The 15,191-nt window shown below is 49.0% G+C and overlaps 1 protein-coding gene across 1 annotated transcript in view; it reads right to left on the bottom strand.

Moving 5' to 3' along the window:
* Window positions 1–2,917: 2,917 nt before the first annotated feature.
* TMEM178B (transmembrane protein 178B) overlaps window positions 2,918–15,191 on the bottom strand; it is a 385,563-nt gene continuing 373,289 nt past the window's right edge. Inside the window, exon 4 of the mRNA XM_081534345.1 lies at window positions 2,918–3,249. Within this exon, the coding sequence (XP_081390471.1) occupies window positions 2,999–3,249 (251 nt within the window). The 3' untranslated portion in view covers window positions 2,918–2,998. The remainder of the gene's footprint in view (window positions 3,250–15,191) is intronic.

Here is a 15,191-nt window from a genome sequence, read left to right as displayed (position 1 = left end):
AAAGATTGAGGGCAGGAGGAGAGGGGGACGCTAGAGGATAAGATGGTTGGATGGCATCACCGACTCAATGGACATGAGTGTGAACAAACCCTGGGAGACAGTGAAGGACAGGGGAGCCTGGCGTGCTGCAGTCCATGAGGTCACAAAGAGTTGGACACCACTTAGCGACTCAACAACAATAAAGATGAGCAGTCAGAGAGAGTGGATGATCTATTTATGGCAAGCACGGGATTTTTAAAAAAGGGTATAAATCACAGGTTGGTGAACAGTACTGGCTCCTTAAGAAAAGTTACTTAAGAAGGATTTAAGTGGCTGATTACAAATTGCCCTGTTTGGAATTTCTTTCTCCGTTTTCCCACAACTGGGAACTAGCTGAAATTCGGATCTGGTCACAGACAAGCCCTCTGCCCCAAACAGATGCTGGTGGACACCCACCTCTCCCTGCCAGGTGGAGCCCAGTCCAGATGCCTGGAAGCGAGGCACAGGTCTCTCAATCTGAGATACTTCCCCTTACTTTCCCTCAAGCCCAAGTATGCCTTTCCCCTGAAGCGGGAAATTGAACTTTTCAAAGAAAATTATTTTTTCAAAATTCTCTAAACAATTGAAATACTGGGTTCTCCTGAAAATTCTCTTTCTCATAGAATAAATCCTCTGTTTGAAAAGTCATCCTTAGAAGTATAATTGGGAGCTAACAGCATTTCCCGCCCGGTCGTCTCCCAGCACCCCACGCACAAAGCACTCACATGCGAGCCTTTGTGCAGAAGCTGACCCGTGTCACTAGCAAGGAAGTCTTGAGTAGTACACCCAGATCTGCGTCCAGGTGTGCATTTACACAAATGTACACAAAATGCACCCGAGATACACACACACACACAGACCCACACTCACACCCATCCGTGCACATCAGATGCCCTATCTGGACATGAATTGCACACACTCAGACACACACAGTCAAAAAGGGCAGATGAGGAGAGAGGCAGGCCTTGGAGCCTGGTGTGTGGAATAGTGAGAAGGGAAACAGTTCACAGGTGGGGAAAGGGGGGAGCTGGAGGGGAGATGGGACAGAAGACAGGGAGATGAAACAGAGGGCATGGCTTGGGGGGAAGGCTGCTGAGTGGGAGGCAAAGCGCCCAGAGCACATGCAGTTATGAAGCAACTGAACCCTCGGCTACGCAGTGAACCCATGGCTGGACCGCTAGGGGAATTCAATCTTTGCTTCCCAGGGCTGCTCGGCCCCTGCGGGGTCACTGAGGTGACCGCTGGCTGCTGCTGCCCACTCCTGCCAGCAGATCCCATCCCCACAGCTTTCACAACCCTCTGGCTGACATCACAGCTCGTCAACACCTGCAGTGCCAACTTGCTCAACTGAGCCTGGGACACTGGGCTGGATCGAGGCCACCTCTGCTTGGATGCTAGCCACCACAATGGCGATTTTGGGATTCATGGCCTTGAATATTAAGAGGGAAAGGACGAAGATGGCAAGAGTCAAGAGTTCTCCATGAATTTACACAATATCATACAAATTGGAGTCCATGGGACATGGCGGCTCTCTCTGCATGGGACCCATTTTCTCTCGTCTGTACAGAGGTCACCCCTAGGAAAGGGGTGGATGTCCAGTGACAAAGGACAGCTTCCGTGACGGGAAGGGAAAGGTCTCATTTGGTGTACGGACTTTATCCAGCGGTAACTGAGGCCACTCCCCTTCTCCCTCGTGATCCGTGCTCCCTTCTTCACTCAGGGCTTGTGTGCCCAGGTGTGTCTTGAACTTCCAAAGTTAGGGGGCCAGGTCCTGTGGCATCCCAGACCTGGGATGTGCAGCACCACAGGTCCTCTGCCCAGTGGTTGTGTTCTTGGTTCTGCCCTCAGGGAATTTCAGCTGCACTAAAAATAATAGAAAAATGCAACACAAATGATAAAAATCCTACACTCAGAAAACACAGACGCACACACACACAGCAGGGATGTCAAGCTGCAGAACTGGCACCCATAGAGGCCCACCCTCATGATGCTGCCTAGTTCCTGGGGCCTCCATCCTGGGCCATGAAGCCAGCACAAATGATAGACAACAGTCATGATCCAGTAGTATTTTAAAAAGGTGAAAAGAAAAAAAAAGGAAACCATCCAAAGTTGTTGCACACAGGCGTGTGCGCACACACACACACACACACACACACACACACACACACACACACACACCAGAGGGTTACTCCAAGGCTCCGATCTGCCCAGGGAGTGCAGGTTGGGTTCGGGGCAGGGCGGCCTCTTGTTTAACCGGGTGTAAGGCAGCTGGAAGGTAAGACTGGGCTTTCTGAGCATCCACGGAAGTGTCCTTTCATTGATGTGGGTCTTGCCTCTCAGCACGGCGTTCTCTCCCCCTTCCCACCTCCGGAACTTCATCCAAAAGTTTGGCAGCAGAGAGAAAACTTCCTTCTTGGTGTGTTTTCTCTCCCACTTTCTGGTGTGTCGCTGGTCGGCCAGGAAGGAAATCAGAACGGGAAGAGCAGGAGAAGAAAATGGTTCTGGAAATGGCCTCGAAGATCTGGTTACATTCTATGAACTAAGGGCGCTGTTTCTTGGCGGTATGATCGGGGTTTGGGCGGTGTCCCCTCTTGTCGGCTCAGGGGAGGGCATTTTCTTGGCTACGCCTGTGCCACCCTGGACCACAGGCACTGTCTCTTCCCAGCCCCCACCCCCCGGTGCCCCCATCCTTGTGAGTGGTTGGAATCGGGACCCTGTCTTTGAGGGGTGATGCTCACGCTGTCCTCAAGAAACCACGGAGTCAGAAGTTAGGAATCGATGGAAGAGCCACGTGAGGGGAATGCCTTCCCCCATCTCGGTGATGAGGCGACACAGAGTCCGGCGAGATGTGGGTGCCTGAGCCGACCCCCACTCTGCCTTGGCACTGGCATTGTCTTGATTGAGTTTTGTCATATATATGTATATTATATATATATTTATATATATATATGTGTGTGTGTGTGAGTATGGGCTTGTTGTTCTAGCATACTGTCCCGTTCTCGGGTCTGGATTTGGGGCAGTTGGTCCTCGGGACAGGTTGGACAGAAGGGGCCAAGGTACAGAAGAATCCCGAGATCAGAGTGAGGCCCAGGCCTCCCCACGCACAGAACATGGACCATCCGTAGCCATGGCTGATGTCGTCGGGGAGTCCGTACAGATAGCGGGGGTAACGTGACAGCTCAAAGTTGATCCCGGCCACACAGGTGCACAGTGAGATGATGCAGAAAGTTCCTGGAGGGGGAGGGGAGACACAGGAGACGGGGGAGGGGCAGCGGAGAAGGCAAGGGGAAGGAGAGGAAGAGAGAGAGAAGGGAGGTTTATTACATTTTTTTATTTTCTTGCATAAGAAAAATGAAAAGATGCAGGTTAAGGGTAACCTGCTAATGAGATCAATATTTGGAAACATTCACGGACAGGGGAATAGTATCAAGGCTGCCTCACGCTCCGATAACTGCCCGGTCTTGGACAAACTCAGGACATCTCTCCTTTGGGAAAATTCTAACAATAAATCACAGGCCAGTTTGTGTAGGGTGAAGCAAACAGAAGAGCATTCAGCTCGTTTTTCGAAAGCGTTTAAAATTCATTGTCTTTCTTTGGAGATGCAGAAAACACCCCCATGCTACTTCTTTAAAGAGAAAAAACATCTTTATTCTTTTTTTCCTCACATACAACGTCTTACATGATCCTAGGTTTTCCTTGAATCCGTTTACCAACCAGTCGTCCAAATCCTGGAAGCCTTTTCCCATAAGACAACACACACCAGAGTGTTTTCCGTGGGACACCAAGCCTAGGGGAAAACTCCTTTACGATGTGGAAGCAGAGGCAGCAACTCTGGGAAACTTTGTACGTGACTTCTCACCCACGAAGATGCATAATCCACAGTCACGTAAGTTAACCAGTCTGACCTAGTCTTAAGAGGTATTTCACAAGCTTATTATATGATGCTCCTTATAACAAAAACAAAAACAAAACATATTGCTTAGGAACTTTCCTCATGGTCCAGTGGCTAAGACTCCACACTCCCAATGCAGGGGGCCTGGGTTCAATCCCTGGTCAGGGAACTAGATCCCACAGGCCCCAACTGAAGATCCTATAGGCCGCAACTAAGACTCGACACAGTCAAATAGTAAACAAGACAAACAAACCAAAAAACTCAAGAAAAACAAAAACAAAGAAAACCATTGCTCATATTAACCTCCAGTGAGAAGGCTGCTACAAGAGACAGAACATTATCAAATAGAATCCTAAGCCCACTTTTAGCCAACAGAGATGAGATGCACCTAAAATGAGTTTAAGAACTTTTCTTGCGTTTCCCTGTGTCTTGTTTGCTCTGTCACCGCAGATGGGACAGTGATGGCCTGAAGAAATATGTAACCTTTGGGAAGGCTGGTGTAGGCAGGGGCCCAAGCACTTCAGTGGCTGTGATCTGCATTTCCAAAGGCCACTAAGTCAGGAGCAGAGCAGAGGGCAGTGTAGAGGCAGGGAGTCCAGGGAGGACCCTGCTGTGTCAAGAGGAGAAAAGGAGGAAGGAGCACGGCAGGACTGAGTGACTGTTTAGTGAATGATGGTTAGTAGAGGCAGCTGAAAGCAGTGCGTCAGGAGGGACTTGGCATAAATGAAATTGTGTGTGTAGGAAGCATGTAGGTGTATGTGTTTGTGTGTGTAGCGACAGCCATCGTGTACAAACACATACGGTACCATCATTTCTTGGGAGAACGGTGGTCCCAAACTTGGAGGGTTACAAAGCACCCAGGGTCCCTCCTTCTCTGTCCTGGGGTTCAGACAGAATTCTAAGTGGGTGCCCAGAGTCGACTATGCCTCACCCCAGAGCCTCTGAATCAGAGTCTTGCGGGACAGTATGGGGCGCTTTCCTTTTCAAAAGTTCTTCAGGTGATTTCTGTTGATCAGCCTAGCGAGACCCTGTGTGAGGGCAGAGATTCTGTGTATAACCTTGAGACATGGATCCAGGTGAGGGAAGAAGCAGAGAGGGGTGAGGGAAGGAGACAGTGATGGGCTGGGAGAGCCAGAGCTGGAGAATGCTCCACTTTGACACCAGTTTTCAAGAATCCAAATTCCAACAAAACCTTGAAGCCTGCTTGGGCCTCAAGTACGCTTTCACTTTCTGGTTTAGAAACCTGGGTGTGCATGATATTGTTTCCTAAAATTTAGATTTAGGACAGGAAGTGGGGAAAGAGAAAGAGAGAGACAGCATGCGTGTGTGTTTGTGTGTGTGCACGTGCATGCTGAGTTCAAATCTGAGCTGCTCTTGGGATGTTGAGGGACTTCGGACCACGGGTTGGGAGTCTGGTAGAAATTTCTGAGCTAGAGACTTGGACTGAGTCAACATCTTGTAAATTAAAGCTCTGCATGTGACTGAAGTCACCCAAGAGCTCTCTATAAACTGTACCTACACAGGATACTTTACAAAAAGGAGACATTTCTTCTCATCAAATGGGGCACAGTCCTCCTGATTAAGTTCAGTGATCTGTTCTGGGAGAGAAAGTCAGCCTCAAGAAAAATTGATCTTGACCTGATGATCTTCACAAGTTGCCAGTAGCTGATAAAACTTGAAGGACACTATTTTAAGGGTGTTCTGCAAGCAGAGATGGGAATACCAGACCACCCTACCTGCCTCCTGAGAAACCTGTATACAGATCAAGAAGCAACAGTTAGAACTGGAAATGGAACAATGGACTGGTTCAAAATTGGGAAAGGAGTATGTCGAGGCTATGTATTGTCACTCTGGTCATTTAACTCATATATGGGGTACATCATTCAAAATGCTGGGCTGGATGAATCACAAGCTGGAATCAAGATTGCTGGGAGAAATATCAACAACCACAGATTTGCAGATGATACCACTCTAATGGCAGAAGGCAAAGAGGAACTAAAGAGTCTCTTGATGAAGGTGAAAGGAGAGTGAAATAGCTGGCTTAAAACTCAACACTCAAAAAGTTAAGATCGTGGCATCCAGTTCCATTACTTCACGGCAAATACATGGGGTAAAAAGTGGAAACTATGGCAGATTTTGTTTTCTTGGGTTACAAAATCACTGCAGATTGTAACCACAGACATGAAATTAAAAAATGCTTGCTCCTTGGAAGAAAAACTATGACAAACCTAGACAGCATATTAAAAAGCAGAGACATTACTTTGCCAACAAAGGTCTGTACAGTCAAAGCTATGGTTTTTCCAGTGGTCATGTATGGATGTGAGAGTTGGACCATAAAGAAAGCTGAGCACGGAAGAATTGGTGCTTTTGAATTGTGGTGCTGGAAAAGACTCTTGAGAGTCCCTTGGACTGCAAGGAGATCAAACCAGTCCATCCTAAAGGAAATCAGCCCTGAATATTCATTGGAAGGACCAATGCTGAAGCTCCAAAACTTTGGTCACCTCATGTGAAGAGCCAACTCATTGGAAAAGACCCTGATGCTGGGAAAGATTAAAGGCAGGAGGAGAAGGTGACGACAGAGGAGGAGACAGTTGGATGGCATCACTGAGTCAATGGACGTGAATTTGAGCAACCTCCAGGAGATACAGGAGAACAGAGGAGCCTGGCATGCTGCAGTCCATAGGGTTGCAAAGAGACAGACATGACTTAGCAACTTAAAAACAACAACTGCAAGCATAGTGGGCAGGACAGAAAGAATGTGGTTGATAAATCAAAACCTAATCACTTAATTACCACATGGACCTAATTACCTACCAACTAGACATGGCCCATCTTGTTGATAACATACATCTTATTGTTATGTTAACAGTATTAGTTGGGGTATCTTTCTGCCTCCACATCATGTCAGTTGTTCTGTGACTTGGCAACCTTTAAAAATTTCCATGGTTTGCTAGCTCTTGTCAATATTCCCATAGGTGGGAAAAAACTGCGGGCTCTCACTCAAGATGGCCCATTATGCAGGTCATCTGTGCAACCCATGGAGAAGTCCTGTGTGACAAAATGGGAAGAGGTGGGGAAGGATCTGTCAGCCCTCACAGACATTGGTGAGGATTTCATTCTGGGTGAGGATTTTATTTTCATGTGCTTCTGCACTTCTAAATTTAAGTTTGGAAAAATGTGCACTAGTAACTGGAAATACACCCGTGTAGGGAACTGGTGGGTCCTCGGTTAACAGACTGAATGCAGCACATGTTGCCACCGCTATTCTGATAGCTGAGATAACGATGTTCTTTGATGGAGTCCCAGAGTGTGTGTGGGCTAACAGGCCCAGATGGGCAAGGACCTGCCTGACCCAGTGTCCTAAGGTGATGAGTCCAACTCTCAGATCTGTGGACTGGCGACCAGCTGGGGAGGGTGGGGTACAGAACTTCCTCCACCCCCCACCGCCACCACCACCAAATCCCTGGGGTTCTCTGGGGAACTTACAGAGATTCTAAATGCCTCTGCTAGAAAACACACCTCAAATAAAGGGCAAGTGCTTCTCTGCTGGCTCAGATGGTAAAGAATCTGCCTGCAATGCAGGAGACCTGGGTTCGATCACTGGGTGGGCAAGATCCCCTGGAGAAGAGAATGGCAACCCATGCCAGTATTCTTGCCTGGAGAATCCCATGGACAGAGGAGCCTGGCAGGCTACAGTCCACGGGGTTGCAAAGAGTTGGACATGACTGAGCAACTGACACACACACACACACATAGATATTACAGCGCTGGGGATCACAGCTTCTTTCCATTCACCCCAAGTACAGTGGTGCTTTGGGTAAGTAATGAGACAGTTCTTGCTTCGCAAGGAGCAGGCTGTAGACTGGGTTATCTTATTTCTCGGGAGCACTTACTGACTGATTAGTGAGGATCCAAGAAAGGCAAACATTCTAATCCGTGGTCACATCTTCTCAATAATTTCCCCCATGTCTTGGGGTTTGAGCCTAATTCCAATCAGACTTTAAGACTAATTATAGTTACAGTTACCAATTAAGTGAAAAGAACTAGCCGAGCCCTTCCCTTGGGAGCAAGTCTCCACTGTGTGCCCAGAGCTGGCTGTGACACTGGCCAGGCAAGAATGGACAGCAGAAATGTGAATGCCAGATCTAAGGGATGCCAAGCCTGGGGGAGGCAGGTTAGCTGCGATGGGGTGGAAGGAAGGGAACATTTCTCTGGCCTCGGGCCCCACGGTGTGCCTGACAGCTGATCAGCAAACATCTGTTGAACTTCTCTGTTTGTACCAAGCATTATGCTAGATGTTAGAGGGATAAAAGGGAGAATAAGATAGGATCACTGTTCTTGAGAATTTTTAATTAAATCTAAAATAAAAAGATGAAAAAAAATCTTATAATCTCGTTGGGGATGGGAGACAGACAAAAATGAAAAGCTGAGGATGAAGTGGAAATAGCGCCAGATGGGGGATTAAAGGGCCTGAGTTTAGCATCCGCTCTGAACAGTTGGTACCCTCATCGGTAAATCAGAGAGCTGGAGCAGATAGCTAGAAGGTCCCTCCTATATCGAGTCATCTTTAGGAAAAGAAGGAATAATACCCAGAAGTAAATGGTAAGAGACAACTATCCTGGGCCAGGGGAGGTTTCCCAGAGGAAGCAGGGTCTTGAAAAAGGAACAGGGTGTCTGCAGGCAATAAACAGAAGGGGGTTCTCACCTGGCCTAGAGAGCATCCTTCCTTCAGTCCCAGCGCCCCAGGGTCCTGGTCTCTAAGGCTGAGTTGAAAAGGCATGTCTGTACCCCATTCCCATCATGCCTCTGACTTCTGAAATGCTCACCATTGTCATCCCAGCCAGGCTTTCATCACTTCCCACAGAACCTCTGTAGCAGGTCAGTGATGCTCCACCTTCTTCTTCCAGCCATATGTTAAAAAATTCAAAGCCCACCTCTTTACCCTGCCTGTATGGCCTCACCTGGGTGGATGCTTCCTACCTACTTGACTTCATCTCTCAGCTTGATCCCCAGACTCCCAGTACACCAGTCACACGAGAGAACATTCTGTGACTCAAACGGGCTAAGCCTGTCCTCACCACAGGGCCTTTGCACTTGCTGTTCTCTCACTAAAATGGCCTTCTTCTTGAGATCTTCTGGGATCTCAACTCCAGTTCCATCCTCTCAGAGAGACCCTCCCTAGGCCTCTCCTAAAGCAGTCCCTCCTCCAGGGATTTTCAAACCCTGTGCCACTGCAGTGCCTCTGGAACTGCCCCTGGGAAGGAAGAGGGAGTAAAGAGACTCCCAGCCCTCTCTCCTCTCTTTGGCCAGGACAAGCCCTGCTTTGATCTGTTTCCACGTGAAGTTTCATTTGATCTAAACATTTTTGAAAAGCACTAGCCTTGTCCATTCACAAGGGGCCCGTAAGGTCTGTCATTACAGGAACTGTGCTTTGGACAGCAAAGTTCAATGGCCCTTCTAATAGTTTCAAGTCCATGCCTTTGGCAGAAATAGCTAATCAATCTCAACCCTCATTCCTGCTGGTCCTGGAAGGGACCTCAGACTCCTACTCAGCCGTGCCCTCCAGGCAGCTGGCCCTAACTGGTCAGTTGCAGCTGGTCTGAAGAAGAAATGAAACCTAATTACCCTTTCTGCAGCAAGACTCTCACTCGTTTGGACTCAGAGCTCAGGGAGCCCAGTTAGACGAGAACAACGCCACCCCAGATTCCCACAGCCTGAGAGTTGGTGCTAACAAGACTCGCTGACGCAGATGTGTCCTCCAGACCCCTCTAGAGTCCCTCCTTGCAAACTCCACCTGCGAGCAGGAAGGCAGGGCCAAGGTGTGTAACGGTGATATCTGTAAACATAAATGCTTGCTCTTGATTCACACACAGCATCTGCTTCCCTGGATGACCAGCCCCATCTGGAGCACGGTTAGGAATCACACCCACGATGTCACCTGGCAACCTATGGCCTGGCCCTGGTCACTCTTGTCTGCCTGTCCCGCCAGCACCTGGCTGGAAGGGGAGAGGGTGGAATCACTGCATCGCGCCTCCAGTCCCCCTAGCATCCCCACTCTAGACACAGCTGAGGCTTAGTGAGGGTGAGACAGAGGAAACAGCTTTCATGTCCAGAAGGCCGACTCCTTGTTTCAACACCAAGTACAGCTTTCTCACCCACCTGCTTCGCTGTGCAGCCATCTCTAATTAATGGCTCTCTGGTCGCCAAATACCAGATTCTAGCTTTCTCCCTACTTTTAGTTTCCTGGCTGTTTGACAGCTTCTTCCTGCTAGGCTCTCTCTTCTCTAAGTTTCCAAACTGCCCCTAGAGCCAGGCTTGGTCCCCTCTCCCTCGAGGTCCCTCTCTATTTCCTCCTTTGTCTTTTCAGGTTTGGGGCTCCCCCAGTTCTCCATGGACCCTGCACCCTTTCTGGCCACTTCACCCTCTCCTCCAACTTGAACCACCACCAGAACATGACTGAGTCACAGGATTATGTGATAGTCTGTGGTATCACATATTATGCAATGATGTGTCCTAATCCTCAGGGGACATGTATGTTCCAGGTACTAGCTTGGCTACACACAGATTCCCAGCACTTCCTCCAAAATCCTTAAGTTTCTGACTTTTTTCTTTCAAAGTCCTTCTTCCTTAGCAGGGTGATAAACCACCCCAGCTTGTCTGGGAGTTGGTGGGGTAGAGGGTGTGTCCCTGGGAAGTGTGACTTCTGGTCCTAAAATGAGAAAGACCTGGGCTAAGTGGGACACACTGGTCACCCTTCCTACAGGTTCCCTCCTGCCCTGCACCCTGGGGCCCATTGGTGATACTGCACTGACTACAAAAATGAATCCTCACTTGTAAGTTGCATGCGTGTGCTAAGTTGCTTCAGTCACGCCCAATTCTTTGGGACCCTATGAACTGTAGCCCACCAGGCTCCTCTGTCCATGGAATTCTCTAGGCAAGAATACTGGAGTGGGTTGCCATGCCCTCCTCCAGGGGATCTTCCTGACCCAGGGACTGAACCTGTGTCTCTTAAGTCTCCTACACTGGCAAGCAGGTTCTTTACCACTAGCACCACCTGGGACTCCTCACTTGTAAGTTACAGAAAACCTAATGCCTGAAGCACAGAAAATTGGATCTCTGGATGGGTTGCCATGTTAAGAAATGCCAGACTGGGAGAGCATTGTTTAGGGGCAGTTAATTCGTTTGCAACCATGAAATGTCACCAGGGATCACTTATTCTGCAGCCCTCAAATGGTTTGAACCCAAACCCAGTACCAGCTGGAAGGCTGATTACTAAGATATTTTTAAGCTGATATTCAGAGTTCTGGTATCGACCCCTGCTCAGGCCACTTCAGTGCAGTGGCTGCAGGTATGTAAGGCAGGTGGGATGGGGCCTCCTGTGCGACTGCTGCTTTAGCATCCACAGGAGGAGAGAGGAGAACACGTGTTTCCACTCCCTTCTGGGATTGTCAGAGAAGCCTCAGCAGGAACCCCACAGCCATGAACCCTGTGGAGAAATAGCATTGAAATTGCAGCCTCGGGCGAGGCGGTGGAAGTGCTCTTACTAATTCAAGAAGCCATCGCCTAGGAAACCGAGGGCCTGGCGAAGGTTCGGTTTGCACAGGAATGCAGGGCGGTCTCATATTGTGTGCACAGGCATTTTTCCCAAATAGCTATTCCTTCTGTGACCAAGTTGCACCCAAAACTTCACTGGAGTAGAATTTCTGCAGCTTTCCAGGGCCAGAAATCCATCTGGGCGACATTTTCTGCTCTTGGGAGTAAGGAGTGACATCTGTGTATCCCTGACCCCTGCGGGGTGCCTTGTTGCTATGGCACTCAGAGCGCCTCTGTCCTGACCCCAGTCTGTGCCGATGTGCCCTCGTGGACGTGTGTGTCAGGGAGGTGAGGGAGCAGCCCAAGTCCTCCCTAAAGCCCTCCCCCTTCCGCCCCTCTCTGATTTGGAAATCCGTAAAGAAGCAAATCAGCAAACAGAAGAAGGTTCCCTCCTCCTCTCACAGTGCTCTGCATCCCGCGAAGCTGATGTACACAAACCCTTCCTCTGCTTAGATGAGACGCCTCAGCAGCATTTGGCTCTCGAGAGTGCTTTATAGCTTTGCTCAGACCTGCATGGAATATAAATCACTGCTGAATTATACACCATTGCGTCAGCAGCAGGCAGCAGGCAGGTCACATGGGGCTTTACAGCCAAGGTGCCTTAGGGGTTCACTGGGATGAGGCAGGGGGGTGGTGGCAGGCTCTGAGGGAGAACACGCTGCAGGGGATGGGGCCCTGAGTTAGGAGAGAACCATCCATTATTCTCCACACCCTGCAGCTGCTCTGGGCAGAGTCGCCACGTGAATGCCACCACACCCCCGGGGCAAGCAGAGTCTGTATCCCCGAGGCTGTGTCTGCATGCTGCAAGGCTGGTCTCTGTCCGGTCATGATGGTGTCACAGTCATGCCACATCCCCAGCTCGAGGGACGAAAGGGCCTGGCTGGTTCAGCTGGGTTGCCATTGGCTGTAAAGAAAAGCTTCCACATTACTATGATATAACTTGGAGCTTCATCCCTTGGTTTTTCCATATCTCCAGGGTGGCCACCAAATCTGGAAACACAGGAGTCATGGACTGAATTGTGTCCTCATAAATTATTGAAGGCTTAATCCCTCAATATTTCAGAGTGTGACTGTATTTGGAGATAGGGCTGTGGAAGAGCTAATTAAGTTAAAATGAGGATCTTAGGGTGGGCCCTAAGCCAATATGAGGCTTCCCAGGCAGCATAAGTAGTAAGGAATCCTCCTGCCAGCGCAGGAGCTACAGGAGATGTGGGTTTGATCCTGGGGTTGGGAAGATGCCCTAGAGAAGGAAATGGCAATCCGCTCCAGTCTTCCTGCCTGGGAAATCCCAGTCTATGGGGTCAAAAGAGTTGGACACAACTGAGCACCAGCAGCAGGTGCGAGCCAGTGTGACTGGAGTCTTTGTAAGAAGAGATTAGGACACACAAAGAGACACGATACAGCCTCGTGCACAAAGGGAAGACCATGGGAAGAGGCGGCAAGAGGAGGCCATCCGCGGGCCTAGGAGAGAGGCCTCAGAGACCTTGATCTTGGACTTCCAGCTTCCATAATTGTGTGAAAACGAATTTCTCTTGTTTAAGCTACCCACTGTGTGGGTTTTTGTTTTGGCAGCACGTGTGATCTGATACAACAGGCCTGCTAAGTCGCTTCAGTCATGTCCGACTCTTTGAGACCCTATGGACTCTAGCCCACCAGGCTCCTCTGTCTCTGATACAACAGGTGAATATATAATAATTGGTTTATTAACAGAACGTTTACTATACGTGATAAAACAAGGCTATGTTACCAGACTTGGGCTTCCCTTGTAGCTCAGTCGGTAAAGAATCTGCCTGCAGTGCAGGAGACCTGGGTTCAATCCCTGGGTTGGGGAGATCCCCTGGAGAAGGAAATGGCAACCCACTCCAGTATCCTTGCCTGGAAAATCTCATGGACAGAGGAGCCTGGTGGGTTGCAGTCCATGGGGTAGCAAAGAGTTGGGCATGACTGAGCGACTAACACTTACTTACTTACCAGACTTGACAGCCACCTGATAGCTGAAACAGGCTTCTAAACCCAGCCACACAAAATGATAGCTGCTGGGCATCAGGTGGATTCTTCTCCATCTCGTCTCCCTCATCTATGCGTTGACATTTACTCCCACTCAGTCCCATCAAAACACTTAATTCTTCTGGGTGTATGTTAGATTTGATCACAAGTTCACTGGTGACCTCCACACCCAAGACAGAGCCTTTTCTTTCTTGGGAAGAGAGCGTCAGTGGGTTCAAATGTAAGGATGGGAACTAAGGTCAGAGACCACTGTCCCATCTCCTAGACTGGACTCTGCCATTTCCACCCTCTGACCAGTCTGCACAGAGTCCTGGCAGCTGTCCTGGCCCTTTTCCTTCGTGGCCCAATCTAAGTCCCGAATCTCCCAAGAAGTCCTCTCTGAGTATGCCCGCCACGAGATAGTCCACATTTGTTTCAGAATCCTTAAAACATTTTCCATCAGGAACAGGCAATCGGACAATTAGGGATAGGAACCTTCTCTTGGTCCCTGTTTTAGTTTCTGTTCAGCTACACTGTAACTTCCTCCAGAGCTGGCAGGGCAGCACTGTCTCCTTTTGTATTACACACAGCTCTGAGCAGTAAATCCGTAACACTGGAGGAAATGGCTATGGAAATTTTAAGTGAAAATATGGACTTGGAAAGACAGAAGGGAATAAAAGAGATACCATGGCTGGCCTTCCCACTCTCATTTCTCCTAAATCATTTTGTGGCTGGTGAGGGTGTGTGTGTGTGTGTGTGTGTGTGTGTGTGTGTGTGTGTGTGTGTGTGTGTGTGTGTGTGTGTGTGTGTGTGTGTGTGTGTGTGTGTGTGTGTGTGTGTGTGTGTGTGTGTGTGTGTGTGTGTGTTGTGGCTGGTGAGGGGTGTGTGTGTGTGTGTTGTGGCTGGTGAGGGGTGTGTGTGTGTGTGTTGTGGCTGGTGAGGGGTGTGTGTGTGTGTGTGCGCGCGTGTGTGCGCGCATGCCCACACAGGTCCGTGCCTACCTACCTTGTGTTTCAATGGGTGCCTTGGATTTCAGGAAGCATTTTTGTTTCTATAGAAATTCAGCATCAGAATAATACCCTCTCTGCAGGATTATTTTGCAGAGCCATAATAATAAATGTGGAAAAGCTTAGAGAAGTTAAAATTGCTTTCTATAGGTAAAGTATAATATTAGAAAGGGAAGGCTTTAAGTGACGGTGAAGAAAAATTGTTCTTGAGGACAAGAAAAATTGTGCTCGCTGCTTTTCATCTCCATCGCCTGCTCCATTCTCTCCTGGCCCCATCGAAGGGCAGGTGCCAAGCCGGGAAGCACTTGTTCTCAGCAGAGACCAGACAAAGTGCTCACTCAAGAGCCTTAGTTCTGCGTGCTTTGTTGGAACTCAAACCATGGGATCTGGAAGATCTCAGAATACAGTTCTGAGACCCATCTTGGTAACAGAACTTATCTTGGGGCTCAGAGTGGTTTCAGTACCCACCAGGGGTTACATCCTGACATTGGTGGGCTTGCAATGAAGCTTGTGCTCAACCAGGAGGGGTAAAAGGAAGCAGCCTTCAGAGAAGGGTTGGAAATCGCTAGGTGACATGAGGTGGGGACCTTTTATGAGTGCTACAGAAGCTCTGATCCTGGTTTCTCTGGGATGCAGAGGCGGCATTTATAGCTATCCCATTTACTAAATTACAAAATTCATTTATTAAACACCTA

The sequence above is a fragment of the Giraffa tippelskirchi genome, chromosome 10 (genome assembly GCF_054371585.1).
Source record: "Giraffa tippelskirchi isolate mGirTip1 chromosome 10, T2T-mGirTip1v1.2.pri, whole genome shotgun sequence".
Classification (NCBI taxonomy): Eukaryota; Metazoa; Chordata; class Mammalia; order Artiodactyla; family Giraffidae; genus Giraffa; species Giraffa tippelskirchi.
The sequence above is the reverse complement of the archived record's forward strand: the minus strand, read 5'-3'. Positions and strand labels throughout refer to the sequence as shown.